This window comes from Crinia signifera, chromosome 2 (assembly GCF_055691185.1).
Source record: "Crinia signifera chromosome 2, ASM5569118v1, whole genome shotgun sequence".
Taxonomy (NCBI): Eukaryota; Metazoa; Chordata; class Amphibia; order Anura; family Myobatrachidae; genus Crinia; species Crinia signifera.
The window spans coordinates 90081538-90109247 of record NC_139218.1 but is presented as its reverse complement, the minus strand read 5'-3'; the positions used below and the strand labels follow the sequence as shown (position 1 = coordinate 90109247).

The 27710-nt window shown below is 47.6% G+C and overlaps 1 protein-coding gene across 1 annotated transcript in view; it reads right to left on the bottom strand.

The window, feature by feature from the left end:
* LOC146058788 (uncharacterized) overlaps nt 1–27710 on the bottom strand; it is an 83564-nt gene that overhangs the window by 5718 nt on the left and 50136 nt on the right. Inside the window, exon 3 of the mRNA XM_083171012.1 lies at nt 20903–21090. Within this exon, the coding sequence (XP_083027138.1) occupies nt 20903–21090 (188 nt within the window). The remainder of the gene's footprint in view (nt 1–20902; nt 21091–27710) is intronic.

The following is a 27710-nucleotide window of genomic DNA, read 5'->3' as shown; positions in this document are numbered from 1 at the left end:
CTCTCACATTTAGCAAAAATAGAGACATTCTGTGTAATTATGCGAAAGGTATCGTATATTTAAGAAACAACAAGGAGAAAAAGAGAGAAAGGAAAAGAGAGGAAGAGGGACAGTAAGGCGGAGAAGGGAGGGGAAGGGTTATGCCCACGGACCATTATGTCTCTGGGTTCTACGTGGGTGTAGTTAACTGAGAGTAGTCTGTTGACTCCTTAAAAGTGATCCAGCTCAGCCATGTCGCCGCAAAAGACTGGGAGGGATCTTTCAGGAAAGAAGACAGGTCCTCCATAGACATGTATAGGTCTACTCTACGAAACCAGTGTGATATAGGGGGTGGTGTCGTAGACCTCCAATGGCATGGGATAACTGCTCTAGCCGCATTCAATAAATGCTTAAGTAAAGATTTCCTAAATCGAGAAATCGGTATATCTGTAAGGTTGAGCAGCCAAAACTCTGGGGTAAAAGGCAATGAGGAATTAGTGATCTTTTCCGCAATTCTATGTACCTGGCGCCAGTATTCTTGGATGCCAGGACACCCCCACCATATATGTAATGGAGAACCCGATGATTGACTACATCTCCAACAGAGGTCCGGTATAGTATTGTTTAATTTATGTAGTATGGATGGACATCTATACCAACGTGACAATATCTTATACTGAGTCTCCAGTGTCTGAACCGAGGAGGAGGAGATAGAAATAAATTTGAATATTTGCAACCACTGGTCTTCCGACAGGTCCCGCCCCAACTCCCTGTGCCAAGTCATAGTGTAACCTGGCATCCAGCCGGGTGGACAATTTAGACATGTTTGATAAAGTTTAGAGATTAAATGCTTTGGGGGTTCCTGAGAGAGTAAAAGAGACTCGAAAGGAGTCGGTTCCCAGGATTGAGTGCGCTTGGGCAGCGAGGCGACGTAGTGTCTGATTTGGAGGTAGAACCAAAATAGACTCGTCGGAAGACCAGTCTATTTTGGTGAAAACCCTCAAAGGAACGCAAACCAGTCCTGTCCACTAACTGACCCAGATAAGACATGTCAACAGAGGATCGGCTAGAGAGATTACGCAAGCCAAATCCTGGAGGAAATTCAGGGTTATTAACTAATGGTGTGAGAAGTGATGTACCAGGGTTAAAGTACTGGAGGTGCTTGTACTTACTCCAACACAGGAGCGTTGGAGTCAAGGTCGGATGTCGCACTGTCGGGGTCTTCCGAAGCCAGGGAATAACCCGGGGAGATATACCAGACGAGTGGCCTTCAATAGCTGGCCATTGTTTAAATTGGACGGGCCGAGACATCTCCACCACCCTAGAAATATGGACCGAGTGATAGTAGCTAATAAAATGAGGGAGCTGAAGACCTCCCCTTTCCTTGCTCTGGACTAAAATCTTTTGAGAGAGCCTAGGCCTATGATTGGCCCACACAAATTTACCCACCAGGCCTTGCAACTCTCTGAAAAAGGAGGAGGGTATCGCGATTGGAAGAGCTTGAAGTAAATACAATACCTTTGGGAGAATATTCATTTTTATCGTGTTGATCTTTCCTAGCCAAGACAATCTGAGTGTAGACCATTTTGAGAAAGAAGCTTTAAAGCTAGCAAGCAACGGCACGAAGTTAAGTTGAAAAAGGTCTGCATTATCTCGAGTTAATAAGGTCCCTAGGTATTTAATATGTGTTGACTGCCAATGAAAGGGGAAAGCTCCCTTAAGTGCTTCCACCTGATCAACAGGAGCCGACACATTTAATGCGACAGATTTGGTGTAATTTATTTTAAAGTTAGACAAATATGCAAATCTCTCAAATTCCTTCATGAGGGACGGCAGAGATGTGGTAGGGCTAGAGACAAAAGCCAATAAATCATCAGCGTATAGAGCAAGCTTGTGTTCGTTCCTACCAACCTCCACTCCCTTGATGTTTTCATTCATTCGTATTGCACGCACCAGTGCCTCCATACATAGTACAAAAATTAAGGGTGACAAAGGGCAGCCCTGGCGCGTACCATTTCGAATGCTAAAGGAATCAGAGAGTTCGCCATTTACCCGGATGCGTGCTGAGGGAGAACTATATAGCGCTAAAATGCGATGGAGACATCTCGGGCCCAGTCCAATATGTTCAAGAAGGGTCTCCATAAAAGTCCAATTTACCCTATCGAAGGCTTTCTCCGCATCGGTAGACAGAAGGACCATGTGGGCTTCGCCAAGCCTCGTGAAGTGGATTAAGTCAATCACTTTGGTCGTATTATCTTTAGCTTCTCTTCCTGCGACGAAGCCCACCTGGTCCCCATGTATCAACCCAGGGAGAAGATGCCCCAATCTCAGTGCAAGGAGTTTAGCAAATAGCTTCAAGTCAGTGTTTAAGAGAGAGATAGGCCTATAGCTCGAGCACTGCGACGGGTCCTTTCCTTCTTTTGGGATTATGGAGATATGAGCCTCAAGGCTTTGTGGAGAAAAGAGCTTTTCTTTAGAAATGGCATTACATGCCTTTAAAAAAAGTGGCATGAGTGCTGAGCGAAAGGCCTTATAATAGGTTATCGTAAAGCCGTCCGGGCCTGGACTCTTACCAGACGGGGTGCTGGAGAGGGCCTGTTCTAATTCCTCTATGGAAAAGGGTTGCTCAAGTGTCGCCAAATCTAACTCTGAGAGTCGTGGGAATTGGACCGAGGTTAGATAATCATTAATTTATCGTTTAAGTAAGGATCTATCAGATTGGGAAATATCTCCCCTAAGGTTATAGAGTCGTGTGTAGTAGGTTTCAAAAGCTTTTGCAATCTGGGTGAAGGTATGCACCCGTTTCCCATCAGCACCCATGATGCTCTGGACATAGGATTGTGCTCTTTGGGCTCTCAAAGCTCTTGCCAGCATTGAGCTAGGTTTGTTGCCCCAGAGATAAAATTTATGTCTACATTTCCGAAGCTCAAATTTAGTTCTGTCTAGCATTAACTGGTTAAGTGAGACTCTAGCATCGGTGAGCTCTTTTAATATATCTGGCGAGAGTGTGGACTTGTGGGATGTTTCTAAAGATTTTATCTGAGCTATCAGTGTCTGCTTCCGCAACTCCTTCTCCCTTTTCATTTGGGATCCCAATTGAATGCACTTCCCCCTAAGCACGCATTTATGTGCTTCCCAGATCGTTATCGGGGAAGCCTGATCGTTATCATTAATAGAAATGTATTCCAAGATTGCGTCAGATAGGTCTTTCTTACATCTAATATCAGATAGTAAGAGCTCGTTGAATCACCAATTCCAAGGGCGTGGAGAGGGTGAAGAGACGCCAACAGTGACATATACAGGGGCGTGGTCAGACCATGTGATCTGTCCGATTTCACTATGTGTGAAGCTGTGCAGGAGCCTATGGTCGACCAGGAAATAGTCTAAACGCGAGTATGTTGAATGGGGGGCAGAGAAAAATGAAAAGTCTTTCACCGTGGGGTTAAGAATCCGCCAGACATCTATCAACTGGTGCTCGTGCAGGAGTTGCCTAACCCTACGGTGGTCCTTACCACGTAGCGAGCTCGGTACTGGATTACAGTCCAGGAGAGGGTCTAGTGACCAATTAAAGTCTCCTCCAATCACGAGGCAGCCCTCTCTGTAAGGTTCAATAAGACGCAAAAATCTACTAAAAAATTGTCTCTGCTTAGTGTTGGGGGAGTAGACATTAACAAATGTGTATCTCTGTGAAGAAATTGTACACTGCAAAACTTGACAGCGGCCCTCTATTAGAGAATGATGGGATATATCTGTGGGATGTAAGCGACGGGAAAATAACATGGCAACGCCTAGGGTTTTCCCTAAGGAATTACAATTGGAGTAAGCCAGTGGATAGTAATGACTGCTCAACCTTGGTGATGCCCCCTGCTTGAAGTGTGTTTCCTGTATAAAGGCCACATCAACCTTGTTAGAACGAAGTTCTCTGACCAGAGTGGACCTTTTCTCAGGGACATTAAGCCCCTTCACATTTAGGGAGCATAGCTTAAGTGACATCATATTAGGCAACGGCATGGCTGGGTTAATAAGGGCACACATACAACTGGGATAGCAGCGACAGATGTCAGTATGCACTTACAAAGAGGTCCTAGGGCAAGGGAGGGAAGGGGGTGGGGTAGAGAAAGAAAAGAAAACGAGAGCCAAGAGAAATACATTTGCATGTAAGAAAAAAACAAAACAATATGTGCTATCAACAAGAACAATATGAAACCACTGTTGGACTGAATGATGCATCCATGATGCATCATAATCCAAAAAGAAGTGTGGTTCACCCCAACTGGGGGCGGTGGCCACATCCCCCACCGGGCGCGGGGTAGTTTAAGGTATAAATAGAACCAATAACATTTCAAAGAGTCGGTACTATGACAATAAACAGATCTACCAACAACTGTTCCTCATCTAGAAGAACGATAGTCCCCTGGTATAAAGGGTCTGCCCAGGAACAGACAACATCTCATTGGCCAGATTATTAAAGCCTAAATTAGGGAACCCCTCTAAGCAGTAAAAACAAAAAAAACAAAAACAAAACACCAATAACTCTTTTGCAACGATGACAAATAGGGGGGTCCCTCGAGACCTGGGGCAGGAACCCTAGAGTAATCATCAGGTGAAAAACACAATTAGAGGTCCCTGGTTACTAGGTTTAACAGGTACTCCTGTCCTCCTGTAACAATAAAATAAAGTAATATCTAAGGCATTTTGAGTAGAGCAAGTAATCGATCTAAAAATATATGAAAGTTATGGCCCATAAAAGTTACAAGAAATTACAACTCACACCTGAGTTCTATAATTATGGTACAAGAAGACCACATTATCTAGGCCTCTTGGTTATGGGCCATTGTCCACGTCATGGGAAGACCCTTCACATTCAAGGGGAGCATGAGAAGGAGAAGACATCTACAAATTGCAATGTAATTGCAGGGAGGTCACCATTGCAGTGGGTATAACACACCCTCCTTTATGTAAGATGAGGACCAGTCCATCTCAAAAGGCTCCAGGTCAGGTCACGTGGTCAGAGTGGGTTGACGTCGCTGGGGAGGCCAACCCGGCACCCTTGCCTATTGTCTGCCATCGTGCGCGTCCAGACGGAGGGCACGGAGGGTCTAGACGTTTTGTCAGATGTAACCAGTCAGCAAGATGCGGTCTTGGGATATCGAGGGCCTTGCAAAATGGGTCTAGGTCTTCCGGGGTCTGCAAAGTCACCAATTTACCTTCATGAGACGCCTGGATACTCAAAGGGAAGCCCCAGCGAAATCTGAAGTTTTTCTGTTTAAGCTGATCCGTGAGGGGTTTAAGCAGACGCCTTTGTTGGAGGGTGTTCCAAGACAAGTCTGGGAATATTTGCACCCTTTCTCCATTAAATTCAATGGCTTCCAGTTTGCGGGCTTTACTCAGGATTTCTTCACGCTCCCTATGGTAGTGCAACCGGCAAATGATATCCCTAGGCTTGTCAGGTTGAAGACCCCTTGGTCTCAATGCGCGGTGGGCACGGTCAAAGAGGAACGTGTGGTCAGGTGCGGCATCTGTTAGTTCATTAAATATTTTTGTGAGAGTGTCAACAATTCCAGGTCCCTGGATGTCTTCTGTAAGACCTCTGATGCGTAGATTATTTCTCCTCCCCCTATTGTCCAAATCATCAAGACGCCGCTGCAAGGACTTTAACTCCTGAGCGTGAGTGGATGCTGTTTCATATAATTTATCCTGATAGTGAACCACGTCATCCGTGAGGCCTTCCAGTTCCGAGACACGCTGCGTCGTTTGGTTTAGCTCAGATTGGACTGATGAGATCTCCATTTTGATCGTTTCACGTAGCGTCTGCTCCATATCTAAGAAGTCCTTTTTGGAAGGGAGGTCTGCCTTAGTAGGTAAGGTGCGGAGATATGCTAGGACCTCCGTCAATGTGGTCTCAGGGTGTTGCGGGACGGAGGAACCGGGAGAGGAGTCCATTTGCAGCGGGTCTCTAGGTGATTGCGAGCAATCTGAAGATGCCTGGGAATCTTCTACATTGGTCCCGGAGTTGTGGGTAAGGTATTGAAAAATTGTAGGTTTGGAGGGGCCGTCACTCAGGTGCTTAGACATAGGTGTCTGTGGGCCTTTTTTAGACTTCACCATAAGTGGACCGGTCGTACACTGAGAGTAAACAGGGGGGCAGCTTCAGAGACACTTGGTAGTACCGACTCAAGAGGGAATTCACAGAAGCCCGGTGGGAAACCAGTGGCCACACTCCCCCATATAAGCGGGTGGCTAGGGAGTCATGGCCTGCAGTATGTTAGCAGTGTCCATCCAGAGCTGTCATCCTGGATTTATTGCGGATAAGGAAGATGTCATGGCATCACATAGTAGTAGTAAAGTAGAGAAGTTGTAAATTTAAAACTGAGTTGCAATTTCAATATCGGCCACAAGATGGTGTGTGGAGACCAGGGCTGTGATAATAGGGTAGGAAATGTCTCCCTTTTAGAGGAGCTTTTGCAGGGAGATGGACCTGTGGAACTGAGTCAGGGGTATCCTATATATCTCTGCACACTCCAAACACAACAAATCCAGCAGAGGGGTAGGTCAGGCAGGTGTAGTACCCCAGGGGACAGGAGCAAGAGGCAATGAGCTCCTCCACAGGGCCAGTCTGTGTCAGTATCCCAAGGAGAGAGTGTCACACTGCAGGTACAGTCTCTATATCAGGTTCAGTGGTTATTGTATAGTGGGTAGTTTATAGTGAGGGGATTAAACCCACTTACTGTGTCCACTGGAAGGTGACCGCTCCAGGTATCTGGCCAGGGAGGGGAAGAGGCACCAGCTTCTATGTGCAGCAAGCTGCTAGTTTATCTTCAAGATGGCAGCCGCTCCTACCCTCCAGGGCATCCCAGCTCACCCGGCCTCTCTGTGGGGAGCTCCGGCGCCTCAGCGCGTCTTCTTTCACTATCGCTTCGGGCTCAGGGGGGCTCCAACGCCTCCAGGCGTGAGCCCTCTACATTCCCTGACGTCCCTGGCCCGGCAGACGCGACCGATCCAGCCGCGGTACCCGCGTCGGGCACAGCCCAGAACTTGAGGCCCCGGCTTCGCCCGTACGCACAGGCCGCAACCCGCAGGGACGTGCAAGTCGTCCCCCGGCTCCGCAGCACTGATGCACAGGGCGGCGAGGGGTTCGGTGAGGGGAACTGGCGGAGCTCCGATGTGTGAGTAGCCGCTGGCGTCGAGAGAGGGCTCCGGGCCGCGGGAGCTCCACACACCTGCGTCCGCTCCGGTCAGCAGCCAGGCCACGCCCCCAGGTTGCTATTGTAGATAAGAAGGTTAGTGATATTTTATGTAATTTGTAGCAGCCTATTAAATCTGCCATTTTTAAAATACGCCTAAGAAGTAAATCACCATTTTTCTTTTCACCAATTCTCATAGGTGACTGTACCTCATAGACATTTCTGTTGCTGTAGATCACAGCTCCTAAGTAACAGCTAACATTAGCTGAAACATTCATATCCCTCAACATGCCTTTAGGGTACACTACAGTGTCACTAGTATCTTTTATCTGTTGCAGGAGAAATTAGCGTTTGATCTGTAAAGTGTGATAGAGACACATTTATGATATATTTCAGTTCTTAATTGATCGCTATTTTCACCACTACTAGGTCAAGGACACAAAGTCCCCATCCAACAGATTTCTCGTTCTGTGATGCGTAATGTGATTGTATGTCCTTAACCATTACTGATGAAAGTTTGGTAGAGCACAGCATAAAATGATCTGAGAGTAGACTCAGGACCAGTGGCGGTTTCTACCTACGGCATAGGTCTTCAAACTGTGGCCCTCCAGATGTTGTGAAACTACAAATCCTAGCATGCCTTGCCACAGTTTTGCTATAAGGGAGTGTTAAAACTGTGACAAGGCATGCTGGGATTTGTAGTTTCACAACATCTGGAGGGCCACAGTTTGAAGACCCATGACCTATGGGCTGCAGCCCCTCCAGGCAAAATCTGCCAGTCTGTGAAGCCAGATGCAGTTTGTGAGACTGCACTTGCTTCACTGTGACTGTCAGTGACTTCCTATTGGAAGTCCAACCTGCCAGTCACCCAAGGCAGTCCCATTGGGAGCGTTCCCTCCCTTTGGAATGCTTCTATGGGCTGCTGCAGCACTTAAAAACGGGTACTGTGTATGTGCAGTACAGAGGATGATAGTGTACATGTGCCAGACCGTGAAAATGCTATTATGGACTGCTGCCGAAATAGCCCATAAAGCAGGGGTGGGCAACAAGTGGCCCTCCAGCTGTTGAACTATGGTATCGCGGCAGCCCCCCTCCTCTACAGAGGTAAGAGCCGCCACTGCTTAGGACTGAGTTTTAGATCGTAGTTCTGTGTAAAATGACATAGGGGGAGATTCTCTATCACAGAAATGCGGTAAAAACCCTGTTATCGGGGTTTTTACCGCATTTCTGTATGCTGTACTGTCTCTCCGCAGAGACAGCGCTGCAGAGGGAATCGCCAGCAAAAGCTGGCGTTTCCCTGCAGAAGCCTATGGGCTTCTTACCGCAGCGGTGCTTGAGGGATCCGTCACGGATCCCTCCTAGCATGCCCTGCGGCCGGCGCCGGGGTCTGCGCATGCGCAGATGGACTCCCGGGTCACAGACCCGGAAGTCCAGTGCCGGCACCGCATCGCAAGGGACAGCTCTTACCGCAAGAGCTGTCCCTTGCGTTAATAACAGCATATGTTAGAGCATATGCCGTTATTAATAATGCGATGCCCGGCGATAATGGGCGCGGATGTTACAACATCCCGCCCATATATTCTAGGCATACCCTTCACAGTTCAATACAAAACCAACAATGTGATTCATTATGTGCCAATCTACTTATTCATTTGGCTGCTGATCATAATGTTTGAATATTCTAGGTAATATCAAGCCTCATAGGCATTTCTATAATGGGTGCAGTGTGCGGTACACATATATGTCTGGGTCCGGGGGTGCCTACACTGCACACCAAGCACCCATATTGAGGGGTAGATGTAAGAAGCAGTGATGAGGCAGGAGAAGTGAGTCAGATGAGAAGTGGCCCATGGCAACCAATCAGCACTGAAGTAACATCTATAATTTGCATAATATAAAATTCTACAGAGCAGCTGATTGGTTGCCATGGGCCACTTCTCATCTGGCTCACTTCTCCTCCCTTATCACTGCTTCATATATCTAACCCCATAATTACTTACCTCTACGGCTCGCATCCCCATTACACTATGTGCAAAGACTGGACGGGACAGCAGAAGACGATGCCCTCTGTGACCAGAACAGTTGCCCGTAGCTGGGACTTAGGGGGTTATTCAGAGATTATTGCTGTTGTACGAATTTGCAAGCCTATTGTTTATCGAACCACTGCGCATGTGTATGGATCATAGTGCACATGCACGAGGACCAGGCACTTTAAGGAAGGGTTTGTGCCTCTTCAGAGTTGTGAGCATAGGTGTGCGCACATTGAGTGTTGGGGGTGCACAGGCACCCCCAAATGCTGTGCCCACCCTTGTGGACAACTCCTTGTTGCTAGCAATACCAGCAATACTTTTTACCAAAGTCTTTTGCTTTGTAGACCTGTATTCCATGAAAATTAGTGCCTATCAATAAATTGTGTGTTTTGCATTGTTAATTGTACTAGACCGTTGTCATATCACTACATACCTGCATAATCCATTTTTTTTTTACTTTATATGCATGTACTGTTATACAGAGTAATAAGAATATTAAAACTGAAATAGGCCGGAGATTATGTTCTGGCTGAGAGACATTTTATATTTTAGCGAGTACCAATAGATGATGGTAAACATGCATGATTGGCAGGGTTAGACACACCCAATGGGCAATGCTAGACACACCCCTTTGACGGTGCACCCCCTAATAAAATGGTCTGCGCACGCCTATGGTTGTGAGAGGGTCAGAGCTTCTCACATTTGTACAGACTGGAAAAATCATTTGATAATGAGTGAATTGCATATAGCGATCCAATTGCAATTCTCTTGCAGATTTGCACAGGGTGGTTTCTCTTTCTGTATGGGTGGCAGCTATGTAGTAGCAGTCATCTGCAAATTTGCAGATGAGCATTCAGGACTGAATTAGGCCCTTAGAGGGGAGTCCTAGTAAATTACAAGTCACCCAAACTAGTATTGAATAAAGGATGGTTGCAGTTGATACATCTACAGCAGGGGTGTCCAACCTTTCACCTTCCCTGGGCCACATTAGAAGATGAAAATTTGGTTTGGGCCGCACATAAAATAAAATAACAGTAACGATACCTGACCATCCAAAAAAACCATAGAAAACATAGTTAACATATTAAACTTAATTGGAAATGAAGTTAGTGAGATGTTTGGCATTGTTTCTCACATTCTGACACAGATAATAGGCCGAAATTCACATTCTGACACAGAGAATAAGCCGAAATTCACATTCTGACACAGAGAATAAGCCGAAATTCACATACTGACACAGATAATAGGCCGAAATTCACATTCTGACACAGAGAATAAGCCGAAATTCACTTTCTGACACAGAGAATAAGCCGAAATTCACTTTCTGACACAGAGAATAAGCCAAAATTCACATTGTGACACAGAGAATAAGCCGAAATTCACTTTCTGACACAGAGAATAAGCCAAAATTCACATTGTGAAACAGAAAATAAGCTGAAATACACATTCTGACACAGGGAATGAGTAAAAAATTCACATTCTGACACAGGGTGCCAGATGATGACACATATGCCCCCACAGTGCCAGATGACACATATGCCCCCACAGTGCCATATGACACATATGCCCCCACAGTGCCATATGACACATATGCCCCCACAGTGCCAGATGACACATATGCCCCCACAGTGCCAGATGACACATATGCCCCCACAGTGCCATATGACACATATGCCCCCACAGTGCCATATGACACATATGCCCCCACAGTGCCAGATGCTACATATGCCCCCACAGTGCCAGATGACACATATGCCCCCACAGTGCCAGATGACACATATGCCCCCACAGTGCCAGATGACACATATGCCCCCACAGTGCCAGATGACACATATGCCCCCACAGTGCCAGATGACACATATGCCCCCACAGTGCCAGATGACACATATGCCCCCACAGTGCCATATGACACATATGCCCCCACAGTGCCATATGACACATATGCCCCCACAGTGCCAGATGCTACATATGCCCCCACAATGCCATATGACACATATGCCCCCACAGTGCCAGATGACACATATGCCCCCACAGTGCCAGATGACACATATGCCCCCACAGTGCCAGATGACACATATGCCCCCACAGTGCCAGATGACACATATGCCCCCACAGTGCCAGATGACACATATGCCCCCACAGTGCCAGATGACACATATGCCCCCACAGTGCCAGATGACACATATGCCCCCACAGTGCCATATGACACATATGCCCCCACAGTGCCATATGACACATATGCCCCCACAGTGCCATATGACACATATGCCCCCACAGTGCCATATGACACATATGCCCCCACAGTGCCAGATGACACATATGCCCCCACAGTGCCATATGACACATATGCCCCCACATTGCCAAATGACACATATGCCCCCACAGTGCCAGATGACACATATGCCCCCACAGGTTCTCTTCTTCACCACCCCCCAAACTACGCCACCCCACCCAACCTGTATTAAGGCTGACTTACTATTTTTGCTGCGCCGTCCGCCCCTCCACCTTCAGCACTGCAGCAGGACCCAGTCTTTATGCCGCCAGATATGCCGCCTTGTTTCCCTATGGCCGCCGACTGCACGTTGAGTGCCAGCCTCCACGACTCCTTTTGTCAACTTTTCCAATGTCAACCTTTTGGGCTTGACTTATTGACTGTTTATCTACACACTATCTAATCATCCACACCCATACTGGAAGAGCAACTTTTCTTCAAATAAGATAAAGTGCCTTAAGTGAAAAAAAAAAATCATGAAATATAAGTTGTTTATGAAAAGTCAATAGTACAAATTTGGTGCAAGATCACAATGTCGCAATAATATGACCTTCATTAATGACATAATGAATGCTGTACTACACAAATCACCTTACACTTTGATGACAACGGTAACATTTCCCAAAAACAATGAAACCAATGGTTCAGCATTACAATATAAGATTTGACCTATAGCCATTAAAAATTGGGGTTCAGCCTAGTATGGCCAGTATCTATAGGCAAACACCCTAAAATTTAACCCTTGTATCAGAGAAACCAACATTAACTGGAAAACAATGGGATAATAGGAATCAAACTCTGGGTGTAAACCAGTTCTCAGAACAGGGCAGTAGCAGCAGATGTGCTGTATACAAGTACCTCTGGAATGAGAGGAATGAAAATAATGCGACTGGATTGAATAATATGATGGGAAGAATATTCCCAGCAATGATATTAACTCTTTCATAAGATAAAGATGACGTTGTAGTCTTAACAAAAATGATGACCACAAATAAGAGTAGAAGATTAAGGGAGGAATGATGATCACTGTTGTAAATGGTGCAGTTCAGGATTTATCTTTTGGTTCCTGGGAATACTTCACACCCTGCACCAAAATCCCGACAGGTTCAAAATCCCGACATTTAAACTCCCGACAAGGTCAAAATACTGACATATTGGGTGACATTCTATGCTATGCGGTAAAATCCGCATGTTTTTTATCGCACCAAATCGCACTTTTGGCCCGTTTTTCGCATATTTAATGAGATGCGAAAATCGGGCCAAATAGTGCGAATAGGTGCGATTTCTTTAGTCCTGAAAATGTGCGATTTTCAGGTCACGGAAATCGCAATTAAAAAAAAAAAAAAAACCAGCGCGGGGTCCCCCGCCAGAGCATAACCAGCCCCGGGCTCATTGAGCCGGTGCTGGTGACATAAAATCACGGTCCCCGACAAATAGGGGTCCCCTTGATTTAATGAAACCAGCACCAGGCTCAAGGTCCGGCGCTGGTTCCCGAAATACGGGGGACAAAATGACTAGGGGTCCCCCGTATTTTAAGAACCAGCACCAGACCCAACCAGCCAGCAGGGTAATGCCACAGCCGGGGAACACTTATTATATAAGGTCCCGCGGCCAAAGCATTATCCCCCTGGCTGGTCAGCATGGGCAGGGGTCCTGGGGACCCCCCCAATGCAGGGGTCCCCCCCCTCCAGGACTTACCAGCCCATGCTGAAAGTCCGGGGCTGTCCCCGATGCCCCTGGGCGGTGGGCATCGGGCTGATGCAAAGTGTAAAAAAAAGATTAAAAACTATTGTTTTCTACTGTAGAACTATGAGTCCCAGCAAGCCTACCCCACATGCTGGGACTTGGAGAACCACAAGTCCCAGCATGCGGGGCATTAAAGGGCCCGCTGGCACTTGTAGTTCTACAGTACAAAAAATAGTTAAATAAAACACACTGACACCCTGAAAAATAAAAGTTTAATACATACATAACACACACACTGATACTTACCTACCTTGAGCCCGTAGGTCGGTCCCTGGATCCTGGGTCCGGGGCTCCAGGACAGAAGAGTCCGGTTCCGGGGCCTTGGTCCTGGTTCCGGGGCTGAAGAGTCCGGTTCCGGGGCCTTGGTCCTGGTTCCGGGGCTGATCCAGGGTCCTGGGCTCCAGGGCTGATGTCTCCGGGGTCCAGGATCCGAAGTAGTCCAAAAATGATTCCTAAGGAAAGAAATCCTACTTACCTGGTTCCCGGCGACGACCTCAGCATCCTCTCCGGCAAATGCGCTGCTCCTGGCTGGTACCCGCTCACGGACTGGAGAGGCGCAGAGATGTTTCATCTTCCGCGCCTTTCCTCCGAATGATTCTATTGGCCGCCTAGCGGCCAATCAGGAGCCGAGAAAGTCCCCCGGAGACATCAGCCCTGGAGCCCAGGACCCCGGACCAGCCAAGGAACCAGGACCAAGGCCCCGGAACCGGACTCTTCAGCCCTGGACCCCCGGACCCAGGGACCGACCTACGGGCTCAAGGTAGGTAAGTATCAGTATGTGTGTGTTATGTATGTATTAAACTTTTATTTTTCAGGGTGTCAGTGTGTTTTATTTAACTATTTTTTGTAATGTAGAACTACAAGTGCCAGCGGGCCCTTTAATGCCCCGCATGCTGGGACTTGTGGATCTCCAAGTCCCAGCATGAGGGGTAGGCTTGCTGGGACTCATAGTTCTACAGTAGAAAACAATAGTTTTTAATTTTTTTTTTTACACTTTGCATCAGCCCGATGCCCACCGCCCAGGGGCATCGGGGACAGCCCCGGACTTTCAGCATGGGCTGGTAAGTCCTGGAGGGGGGGGACCCCTTCATTGGGGGGGTCCCCACTTCCCTAGGACCCCTGCCCATGCTGACCAGCCAGGGGGATAATGCTTTGGCCGCGGGACCTTATATAATAAGTGTCCCCCGGCTGTGGCATTACCCTGCTGGCTGGTTGGGTCTGGTGCTGGTTCTTAAAATACGGGGGACCCCTAGTCATTTTGTCCCCCGTATTTCGGGAACCAGCGCTGGACCTTGAGCCTGGTGCTGGTTTCATTAAATCAAGGGGACCCCTATTTGTCGGGGACCGTGATTTTATGTCACCAGCACCGGCTCAATGAGCCCGGGGCTGGTTATGCTCTGGCGGGGGACCCCGCGCTGTTTTTTTTTTATTTTAACTGTTTAAACTTTTTTTTACACCAGAACCCTGCACAGATCGCAATGATCTGTGCAGGGTTCTGGCTAATTCGCCCATCAGAACCTGGTCTGATTTTTGGGCGAATTATAGACACATTTTATACAAATCGCATAACATTAAATATGCGATTTGTATACTTTTTAATGTGAAAACATCTGGATGCGATGTGCTGCGAAAAGCAGCCATCGCATTTCCAGTGTGTCCAACTTGTTGGCCAAAATCGCACTTTTTTCACATTTTCGCAGCTCATTAAATATGCGAAAATGGAAAAACATGCGATTTCGGCCGTTTTTGAGAAAAAAATCTCAAAAAAACCCCGCAAATCATAGAATGTCACCCATAGAATGTAGAAAGGTGTAAAAGTCAACATGACAGGTCGCAAGGTCGACAGGTTTTTTTTTTTAACCTGAATGTGGACACAGTCCACATTGACACAGTTGGAAGTTAACCGCAGCCCCTTGCCATGCTTCGGGCACACTATTTTTTTCTCCTACCATGCCCTAGTGGATGGTAGGGCATGAAATACTGCCTGTCGGCATGTGCCGGGTCAAAAAACTGTGAAAAAACCCATGTCGACCTCGCGACCTGTCGACCGAAAGACATTTTTTACCTGTCTACTTTCTATATGTCGGTATTTTGACCTTGTCGGGATTTTAAATGTCGGGATTTTGACCTTGTTGGGATTTTAACCTGGTCGCGATTTTAAATGTCGGGAATTTGACCTTGTCGGTATTTTGACCATCGAGATTTTGACCGTCGGGATTTTGACTGCATCCCGATTGTACCTACCTCTCCATGGAGTGCATTGGAAATCACTGGGAAAATGGCACTGGCACCATTTACCTTGAATTGTGCACACACAGTGCTTAGCATATGTACCTGTGAGAGAGGGGGGATCCTGCAAGAGGACTGCACAAATAAGCTCCCTCCTCTCTTGAACCACCCCTGACCAGTTTGGCACTTAAATACAGGGTTACGGTCAAGAAAGCCTTGACAATTTCACTATCTGCAATCCTTACAGCTCTTTTTAATAACTTGTGAGCTTAGAAGGTAAATGTATAAGTGACATACTTGCTTGTTCTCCAGCAATGCACGGGAGACAGGAATTTTGGGGAAATTAGCTTGATCCTAACAACTTTCCTAGTGATCCTAGGGTGGTGTGAGCCATGGTTGGTGCTAGATCCAAGTGGGCTAAATAACCTTTTATGTCACAACCATGTGACCTACGACTGCAATGGGATAGAATACATACTATCCACCTCAACATCTATTCCCTTTATTACCTGTGGTGAGTGGATCAAGGCACTGAGCCCTAGGTGCGGTGAGCGGAGTGAGTGTCACAGGTGGCGGATTAGATGGTACTGTGTGGTGCACAGGAATAGATGATTGACCAGAAGATGTAAGTTTAAAACGAGCAGGATTAATGAAAGAAGTCATATATAAATGACATGAACTTGAATCAAATACTTCTTTGATGAGCAGTCACAAAGTCATAGCAATAACCGTGGAAAGAACTGAGAAACAAGTCTTTGCATATATATTGGAATTGGTGTTTGAAGATTGCTTGGATGTTGAATGATTGGACGATTGCAGATTGGATGATGGAAGATAGGATCCGGATCAGGAGGTAGAATCGGAGGGTATTGTGATGGCCCAGTGACTCCCCGGGAATGGGGCTGGATCATTGGACCGGATACCAGGAAGAGGCTGAGATGAGGTCAGAGGCCAGCAGGGACTACTGACTGGCAGGACACAGTAAGGAGAGGCACTAGCGGGAGTCAGGATCTTCCCAGAGCTGTGTACTGCCCAAGAGACTCTTTGCACTGACACAGGATAGCCTAGGCATATCCCCTTTATGGCAAGGGGGTTGCTGCCATTGGCCACCTGGACAGAGGAGGAGTTAAAGACCCAGACCTGGCCAATCACTGGTTTGCCCTTTTCCAAGATGGTGGCACTGGGCTCCCAGCACCTACCAACACACAGTCGGACTGGCACACCTCCGACAAGCGTTTCAGAGCCAGCATCCTGAGCCGCCATGACCTGCTGCTGCCAGCCCGACCGAGGACTCCACCGGACACATGCCAGCCAGCGGCGGAAATGGACGGGTGAGTACTGTGCCTGCCGTGTCGCAGCACGGCGGCGTGTGACAGTGAGCCTGTGAGGGACCACTTTGGGTTCCATGTTCCGAACCTTGCTCCTTGCCTGTGGTTCACGTAGTTGTGACTTAAGAGGTCCTTTAGCCTGCTGAAATTTAGGGCCTTATTCTGTTTGACTCGCAAGGCTGCTTGTCCCCCAAACGACCGCCCGCACAGTCGCCCTCCCCCCGAACCCACCTCATGCATCCATCCATCCAGCAACCATCGAATGATTTCTTCAGCGCTCACAGATCTAAGACATCTCTATGATGTCTCAGACCTGCGGGTACCCTGTGTGAGGACAGGGTGGGCAGCTGACATCCGCTGACATCAGCTTCCCCCTCACCCTCGTCATTGGGGAATTATCATGGGAACGCCCAGCATCTCATGGGAATGCCCATGAAACGCTGGGCATTCCCATAGGCAAATTCCCTGGCCCGCCTCCCCATGCCCCTCCACATCCCCCGCCCGGACTTCTGTGTACGAGCACTGTCGCAAACAATCGGCCCCCGTACGAATGAGCGAGGGACCGATTAATTTAGAACAACCCCCTTAGGCTCAACGTGTGGGTCATGCTGGCTTGATTTGCCTACGATACCTCCTCTGGCTGCGTGAATCCTATCAATTCAAGTCACTTGAACCCCCTCTTCAGTATGTCCAAGTCTACAAAGGGGGCAAATAGGATAAGTGCTATGATTTTCGATACCTGTTGTGGAGTTTCAACAAATCTGTCACTAGTAGTACACACTAAATAAAATCATAATTTTAAAGTAGATCGCACATATTATTATCACACTATTACTGAGAAAAATCAGCTGTAACCCTGCACCCTCCCTGTCTGTCATTGTTTATACTACCTCATGAATATTCATAGTTCTCCAGAAGATAATTAAAGTCAAGCTATGTGAAAGGTAAATATAAATGATGTGGCCATAACACACACGCACAGCAAATTAAAACATATTTTGATGCATTAGGTCGACATTGGGAAGGTCGACAGACAGTCAAAAGGTCAACATGGGTTTTTCACATGTTTTTTTAACCAACATGTGCCGACAGGCGGTATTTCCTGCCTTTCCATCCATTAGGTTGTGAAGGGAAAATATAATAGTGTGCTGAGTATAGCGAGGCATCTAGTCCGAAGCATGGCGAGTGCAGCGAGCCAGGCATAGGGAAAATAGTGCACTTTTTCGGTGTCCATGTCGACATTCTGGACACAAAAAAACACACGTGAAAAACCCATGTCGACCTTTTGACTGTCGACCTTCCCAATGTCGACTTAATACTAGTGTCGATCTATTGACCTTGTCGACCTAAAGTCATGTCGATCTTTTTCATGTGTTGACATAAGGCCTGTTGACCTTCAGTGGTCAATCTAATGCATGTCAGTCCTAGATTGGTTGAACTAATGATCCACATCCTATTTAAAAATCTGTTGAAAAGGCCCATACACATTTGGCGATTTTAAGGTGAAAATCACTGAACCGGGTAAAAAACGCTCAGGGTGTATGACTGCACTTAGCGAGTTTCCAGCCAGCGATTTTCTCGACATCACTGGCCATAGGCACGGGGCAAAACCTCTCTGTATGTATGGATCTTAATACACAGTCCTGCAAAGGACAAATAGGACGAGCAATGCAAAAACCAACACAAAGGCAGATCTTTAATAATGCAAATAATGTGTAAATAAGTCTATGGACAAACCATATGGGCCTGATGTAATATATGCAGAGTGACATTTGGGTGGGGGGTGTACTTCAAAATGATATCTATATTGCAGTGTAAAAATAAAGCAGCCGGTATTTACATTGCACAAAAACAAAATGTTAAATCAGCCCCACCTGCAGTGCATATGGTTTTGTCCATCTGAGAGTGAATTTGCCTTTGCGAGTGAACCAGAATAACCCTCATTGATCCCAACAGCAGCTCATTAGTGTGCTCGAATGTACTTTGGAAATTATTCAAGTATGTGAGAAGGATACATATCACATATAGGTGTGAACTCCTCTGCAAGTTTAAAATCCAGTGACCTGCTTTAAAATGCTTGCTATGTAATAACAACACATATGTGATTATATTTTAAGTAAATGCATTGATCATAAATTAATAACACTTAGACAACAGAACGTTAAACCCTATGTATTAATTAACTGTAACTTGCAGAGGCAGATCAAATGGGGCCATAGGTAGGGCAGTGGTTTTGGTGTTCCACCTCTCAATCATAACATGGGAGGTTATTCTGGTTGGTGCGTAAATTTACGAATTCTTTCGGAGCGGACCGCACGCCACGCTGTGCGGACATTGTAAGAAGCAATGCCCACAGATCCTCCGCATTCGGACGGACTCGCTCTCTAAGAAGAGGGTGTGTTTACAGACAACATCCAAACCGTGCGTGTGCGGTGGCCACACAAAGATTCTGCACGGTCTTACAGCGTCAGAACGGACGTGAAGCTGCACGTATGCACTGATGCGGTGTACTTCCGCAAAACTCACGACTATTCTCTGAACTCATAAATCTGTCACATGACAAACTTATGCAATTAGGCATAATCCCCAAATGTGTGCTGTTATTGCTGAATGTAAAAGTGACATGTATATTTATATTAGTGATACCAAGTTCTGTCTATTGCTTGCAGTGTAAATGTGTGTAAAAAATGCAGCCGTGCTTTCAGCATATATTTGTGTGTTTTGTAATGGTCCATTTAGGCTGCAATGGTTCCAATTGAAGCAATGAAAAGAGTGTAATTAATGAGTAATGAGAAGAGGAGTGGATTGTATTGTGTTCAGCTGACAGTGGTTCAGGTGCGGCCGTACTAATTGGGTGATCCGAATGCCTAGCGCAGGGGTGGCCAACCGGTCAGAGGTAAAGAGCCGAAAAATATCGGTAGTCAAGCTAAAGAGCCGACATCATGCGCGCGTCGAAGGCGCATGCGCCAAAAAAAGGGGCGTAGTCTATTTTGACCCCTTGGGTGGGTGTGATACAAATATGCCTCCAATAGTGCAGTGCCATATATACATATGCCCCCAATAGTGCCAGATACACATATGCCCCCCACGGTGCCAGGTATGCCCCCACAGTGCCAAAAAGCTGGTATGCCCCCAGAGTGCCACAAACTGCTATGCCCCCACAGTGCCACAAACTGCTATGCCCCCACGTTGCCACAAACTGCTATGCCCCCACAGTGCAAATTTCCCAGCAGCAGAGGACAGTTTGGTATCCCCCTGCAGTCCTCCTGTCATGTCACCGATGGGAGGAGAGCACAGCACACCACGCGTCTCCTTCCCCCTCACTTCCCTGTGACTGGGCCGCCCACCAATCAAAGCTCACTGGCCGGCTCCTGATTGGCTGCTGGCCCACAAGCTCTGATTGGTGGACGGCCCAGTCACAAGGATGCACAGTAAGGGGTAGGAGAGATGCGCGATGTGCGGCGGGCAGCAGTGGGAGCAGGAGCCGCACTTTACAAGGGGGAGAGCCGCATGAGGCTCAAGAGCCACAGGTTGGCCACCACTGGCCTAGCGCATGACCGAGTGGTGTCCGCAAAGTGAAACTTGCTTATGAAGACCGCATATTTCCTGCCTGTTGGTTCGTTTGCAGTCGGTGTTCTGTCCGAATGCACGCCTACCAGAATTAGTGCACTCCCTCGTGTAAGCCCATGTTTACGCCCAGTTTAGCCCACTTTGAAACTACGCCCCTGTGTACTTCCGAATGATGCCCATATTACGCCCATATTTCCAGAGTGAATGCGGTGCACATTTCTGTACGGTATTAGTGAGAACGAGTACGGAGACCGTGCGTGGCACATGCGCATAGCGTTGCCCACGCATGCGCAGACGGCAAAAAAACGCCATCCGAAAGAATTCGGAAATTTACGCATCGACCAGAATAAGGCCCATGGTTTTGGAGTTTTACTAAATACATTAATACAAACAAAGTAACCTCAGGGTTGCCTACTTTTCTAGTCTTCTCTCTGGGAGAATCCCAGAGAGGAGACTTTCAGCAGCACTGGGGTGGGGGGGGGGGGGGCAGGAGGGAGGGTAGGCAAACCTGAGTAAGCAGACTGTAGAAGCAAGCTTGTCTGGCCGAAAACAGCATAAACTCACCTGGCTATTGGCAGGAATCCTTAGCTCACACACTGGATCTGGGCTCGGAGGTTCGGCTTGTCTTGATTGACGGGTGGCTGATTTCAATGATGGTCCAGGATAGGCTGTTTTGAAGTTAGAGGTGGTGATTGATGGGATGATGATCCTGCTTCCAGAAGATTCTGCCTCTTGCTTCAGGAATCGTTGGACTGTTGAGTACAGAGATTCATTTGATTAGCTAGACACTGACTTTATTGCTGTATTTTCTTTTAATAAACCTTTTTTCACCCATCTATATTTCTCTAGATAATAAACCTCTTATTTCTGTCACCTTTTCTTTCTTTTCTAAACTGTTTCTATCCCCTCTATTCTCTAATTTCTGCCAGGCCCAAGCGTTCTGTGGGGGCTCCCACTAGATATGTCAGCCTTGATGAGGCTGATGTTAGGGCCAGGGCCAGGCCCCCTGTGCGCGGCGATGTAAGGGGCTTATCCCCTTCGCCGCGCAGGAGAAATGTGGGCGCCAGGGACCTTCCCCCCTCCCAGGTGTTGCCCAAAACTTCTGTTGCTGGTGCAGGGCGTCGCGGAGCTCAATCCGCGACGCCGCGTGCATCCAGTTCCAATGGCGGCGGGCGGCGGGGGAGATTGCGCGGTGGTCAGTCAGGAGCACCGTCGCTGGTCTCTCCTCCCCCCCGCCCGGGTAAACAGTAGGCGCCGGGGGTCGCGGTCGGCTGCGGACACCGCGGCGCACCACGCAGCTGACGGGGTGGGTGAGGGGGATGCCGGGATACAGCCCGGCCCGGCTCCCTCTCCACCATCGCTGCTCTCTCCCCCCCCGCCCGGGTACGCAGTAAGCGCCGGGCGTCGCGCCCGGCTGCAGACACCGCGGCGCAATACAGACCTGATGTGGTGGGTGAGGGGGATGCCGGATACAGCCCGGCCCGCCTCCCTCTTCCCCTGTTCAAGAAAATGGCGGGCGCGCTAGGGGACGGGGTAGACGCCCCGTTGCCCCTAGCAACAACAGAGCCCAACATAATAAACGAGGCAGGGGGAAGGGTGCAGTGCCGGATGGCACTGGGAGTACTACTGCGGTGGCTGCTGTTAGAAGTGGCCACCGCAGGTCTAATATGGAAGATGTTGGCAATGAAATAAATAATGAGCCTGCAGCGCCATCTAGTGGCGCGGCTAGAAATAACAGGGATAGGTATCAATTTATTCAGCAGTTTAGGAATAAATTGACAGACAGGGAATTTCATATGCTTGAGTCAGTTATGGGGGAATGGCAGTCCAACAGTGACTCATCGGATGATTCAAGGTCATCCGATGGGACTTCAGGGACGACTGTTTGCAGTAGTAACTGCAGTGGTTCTCAAAATCGACAGGAACTATCCGGCCACCAGAGGAGGTCGTCGGATGGCGGGCATGAGAGGGAGCAACACGGTCATGCGCAGGATAGGACTTTGGTAGGTAACGCAAGATCAAGGCGTAGGGAACGCAGGAGGTTAGCAGACGAACCAGGCAGGCAAAGTGTTGTAGGTATGCAAGGTAACGAGATAATGCCTGGTCGCTCCTATGCGGATGCAATGAGGGGGTCTAATCGGGCCGGAGATACGGTGACTTTAAATTCATCGGCTCTGACGTCCATTTGCGCGGCAGTGGTATCCGCAGTGGCTCCTTTGCTGACCACCGGTCCAGGTGGACAAGGGAGTGCTGCTCCTACGGCTACAGTGGCTTCGGTGTCTGACATCATAGCCCGAGCTATAGCGCCTACCATTACCGCGGCGAGAGGCGAAAGAGCAATTACCGCAAGGGAAAATCCATCGCCTGTCAATGTGCCTGTTATCGGTGTCGTTAATGATACTATATTGGCAGGTCGGGGATTATCGCAGCATAGTATGGACCGACCGTCGTCGAGCCGTGGCAACGTTGAAGGAGCGGGAGGAAGAGCTGGAGCATCTGAAGCGGGTGAGTCCTCTAATGATCCGGACTGGACTAGTGAGGGTAATGCCGTTTCGGATAGCGATGGGTCGGGGGGCTCATCTTCAGCAGAGAAGTCTAAGCGTAAAAGGTCTGCCAAGTCTCGTAAGAGGCAACGCAGACATGAAACTTCTGATTCTTTATTGGCGTCGACGTCTTCCGAAGGTAATTCATCTTCGGACGGCGGCGTGCGCAGGCGCAAGCGGAAAAGGCGTAGAGAATACAGGTCCCATAGCTCGGGCTCGTCTAATGTATCGGTGGAATCCGACACCGTACAGTGTGCAAACACCGCTGTTAAGCGTGGTTTGCGCCCTAGGGCTAGGGACAGGATTAGGAAAGGGCGTTATGTTGACATCTTTGCTTTAACAAGCAAAGATAGGCGGGCCCTCCTGGCAGCTAGGAAGAAAGGACCCTCAAATGAGGAGGCCTTTCGTACCTATAATAACTGGGTAAGAGGCATGCTTATTTTTGCAGCCTGTTACCTGGAAAGCCATCCGGATGAATACGTGAACCTGGTGAGATACCAGTTTCTTATTCATAAACTGTACACCTCATATGTGGGTTCGGGCTGGCGGACCTACGACGAGGAATTTAGGAGGAAGCAGCAAGTCCGAGAGGTGTTTGATTTCGGTAAAAAGGACGTAGAGTTATATGTCGAGGTTACCGAATCAGCTACGCCTCTCAAGGCTGCTGAGGGTAAGGGATGGTTTCGACAGTATGGGAATAGGCCTTACAACAACAATAATAGGGGAGTTAATAGTAAGCCTGGCCATGGAAAATGCTACGCATTTAACAATGGCCAGTGCAATCTGGGAAACCGGTGTCGTTTTCGGCACCTTTGTCTCAGATGCGGAGGTTCACACGCAATCAAGGATTGCACGAAACCGCCAACTGGAGGGGGAAGTGGGGCTCAGTCCACGGCAAAGCAAAGCCGCGTGGACTGTCGTTGGATAGAGTCCCAACTCCAATATCATTGGTCAGGATGTTACCATGGCTGGAACGTTATCCGGACAGGGATGGAGCGAAATTTTTACAGTCCGGATTTTCAGAAGGTTTTAAATTACCTGTTTCCGCCCCAATTAATACGGGAGCTAGGGGAAATTTACGTTCAGCCATGGAATATCCTGACATAATATTGCAATAAGTTGAGGCAGAGGTTAAACTTGGCCGCATGGCAGGACCGTTTTTAACACCACCAGTAGAGGGACTAATTTTGTCCCCTATTGGTGTGGTACCTAAGAAGGTGAAAGGGAAGTTTAGGCTGATTCAGCATCTTTCATGTCCTAGAGGGTCGTCCGTCAATGATGCCATTGATGACGATTTATGCACTGTCAATTATCTTTTATTTGAGAACGCAATAGGAATAATTCGAAGGCTTGGTCCCAGTGCCCTCATGTGCAAGTTAGATGTTGAATCGGCTTTTAGACTGTTGCCTTTGAATACAGAAGCGTTTAAATATATGGGAATTAAATTGAATGGGGGTTTTTACATAGATAAATGTTTGCCCATGGGTTGCTCTATTTCATGTGCCTATTTTGAGCGTTTTAGTACATTTTTGCAATGGTGCTTACAAGAGGTAACGGGAGCTGACAGCGTTACTCATTATTTGGATGACTTCCTTCTGGTAGGTCCTCCAGATTCTGATATTTGCTTTAAGTTACTCGAAGCAGCTCTTGATTTGTTTAAGGAATTCGGTGTTCCTGTGGCAGGGGAAAAAACCGAGGGCCCTACTACGCGCCTGGTGTACCTCGGAATAGAAATTGATTCTGAGCTTGGCCTGAGTAAACTTCCTCTCGATAAGGTAAGCCGCCTGCATGACGAAATACTTTATGCCATGGCGGCGGCTAAGTTAACGCTTAGACAGGCGCAATCCCTATTGGGAATGTTTAATTTCGCATGTAGAGTTATACCCATGGGCAAAATATTTTGTAGGAAACTTCAGCGAGCAACTGTGGGCATTCGCAAACCTCACCATTTTCTCCGTCTGTCTTCTGAAATGAAGAGGGATTTGAAAGTGTGGGAAATTTTTCTGGATAATTTTAACGGCATTTGCATCTGGCAAGCTCCAGCCGTTGCAAATGCGGAGTTAGAATTATATACGGATGCAGCGGGATCTACCGGATTCGGCGCATTCTATGCAGGGCGTTGGTGCGCGGATGCATGGCCTGAGTCTTGGGCACGAGACGGGTTAATTAAAAACATGCTATTATTGGAAATATTTCCAATAATGGTCGCCCTAGAGCTTTGGGCCACGGAATTGAGTAACAGGGAAGTTGTCTTTTGGTGCGATAACCTAGGGGTCGTACAAGCCATTAGCCACCTAAAGTCAACTTCTCTGCCAGTTTTGCGCATCTTAGCTCGAATAGTGATGCTGTGCTTGGCGAACAACATTACGTTGCGAGCCAAGCACGTCCCAGGCGTGCTTAACGAAGTAGCGGATGCACTGTCTCGTTTTGAATGGGTAAGATTTAGGCAACTTGTGCCTTTAACCCAGAAATATGGTGAGCATTGTCCATCTTTTTTATGGCAGGTGCCTCTGGAGGGGTAGAGGAGCTGGCCCTGCGATCGTTAGCGCCGGCGACTTTCAGAGCGTATCTGGCCTCATGGGAGCGCTGGAGCGAGTTTATTCTTGAACGGGGTGGCACAGGTAAGAGCTATAAGCGTCTTATTATTGCCTTTGTATGGAGCCTGTACTTGGAGGGTAAGTCCCGAAGTTTCGTGGGACGCTCTTGGCAGGCATCTCATTCTTTTTGCGTCTTGGTGGGAAGAGAGACATTACCAAGTCTTTCCTCCTTTCCAGGATGCTAAAGGGATGGGCCAGAACTAGGCCGGTTTTGCCCGACAGGCGCCGGCCGATTGATGCCGGTCTGTTGCGTCGAATCTCGAAGTCTTTAAGAGTAATTTGCTCAACCGATTATGAGGGTCGACTTTTTAGACTGGCCTTTGTCATGGCTTTCCATGGGGCGTTCAGAGTAGGCGAACTGGTGTCCGCAACAAGGGCATCTCCCTCGCCTATGCTGTTCAGCCATGTCGACGTGCACCACGACGGTTTATGGTGCAAGATACAGCGCTCAAAGACTGATGTAGCAGGCAGGGGTCAGTGGGTCCATTTGGGTTGGAGTGGCGACCGCCGGATCTGTCCGGTGGCGGCGGCTCTGGCTTATGTGGAGTTGCGGCCCCAATTGCCCGGGGCCTGGCTGATGCACATTGACGGGTCGCCCCTTACTAACTTTCAGTTTAGATCGGTTTTCAGGCGCTATATATTGCATCAGGGTCTTTCTCCAGCCGACTTTGGGACACACTCTTTCCGTATCGGCGCCGCTTCTGCCGCCGCTGCGGCGGGTTGGTCCCAGGTCGACATACGAGCACTTGGAAGATGGCGGTCTGGTGCGTTTAGGCGATACATCAGACCGACATAGTCCAGTGAGCCCATTTGAGGAGTAGCCGCTCGCCCAAACGCGCTTTAGTGTTTGGGGGGCCTTGAGGAATTTTTTGTGTTACCACCAGTCTTAAATTAGGCTCTAGCCAACTGGTGGACGATTTGTGTTTTTTGCCTCAAGTCAAATCGGGTGACCCACCCACCCCCCCCCCCCCTTTTCCACTAAACGATTAGCGGTAAATTAGAATAGATTATCAATAAATTAAGTGGGTCACAAAACAACTAGTTTTAAATAGATCACCCAAATCACAGTCATATTAGTTATTACCAATTTAATATAGAAATCCAAAATCACCTTTAAGGGAATTCCCGGGCGCGTTAATTTTTCCCAATGTCTACTTATATTCAATCTTTCTAACGGTATTTATTATTTTGAATTGCAGGTCAACGTTTGGACACCAATATGATTTGGATGGTGGGGCATTCATTTATTTATTGGTTGTCCTTGTCCCAGGTAACCACAGATACTGAGCGTTTCCCTGAGACGCGATTTATCCGTTGAGTGTGGATGAATGCCTATGTCTGTGTGGAGTTTATTATTTAGCAAAGGTTATGTTGCTCCAACTATGCAAACACAGTGTGTATTTTTTTAAAGGAAAGCTAGATGCAAGTGCCAAATTCATTGCCTTAAATTTACACAAGGCTTATGTATTAAAACAGGATTTTATTTAATTCCAAATGCATGTTAATTGATGAGTAAAGGAACAAAACTGAAGCTTAGAACACTAAGTAATGGGAGTTTCTCATTCCATAATTCTTTTGTTCTATCAAATTAAATGTGTTCATTCACTGTAATAGTGACAGTACAAGCCTTTCTGAGTCATCTGTTTTCTATTGCATGGGCAGAGCACAGAGTAATGAATCACTGAACAATGAGACATTTAAATAAACATATGATTAAAATCAAAAGACAACTATACACATAACAATATAAATGTTTAATAAAGCTTGCATATTTATTTTTTTGAATGGATGCAATAGTATTTAACAGGGATGTATGTTGATGTAATTGCAGGTGACAGTGCATACTTAAGAACGTCATTTTGCAGCCATAAAGTAACATTTGTAATTAGGCTGGAAAGTGCAGCCTACATAACTTTGGAGATTATTCAGAGCTGATCGCTGTTGTGTGAATTCGCAAGCCGATAAATTACAGAAGGACTACGGATTGTATTGCACATGCGTGAGGCCAAACAGCCACAGAAATCAGCAATTGCTTTTTTCACAATCCCCTCGCACCTTGACTGACAGGAAGCCAGCCCGGGCATTTTCAGGGAGGGTGTGAGACATAAGCTCCAGCCTGTCTCTGTCACATAGATGTGAAAGGGCCAGAGTTAAGCTGTGTACACACGGTGCAATATCGCTGGCAATATGGTCCCTGAGCGAGTGATTTGTTTGTGCTGTAGTGATAAATCG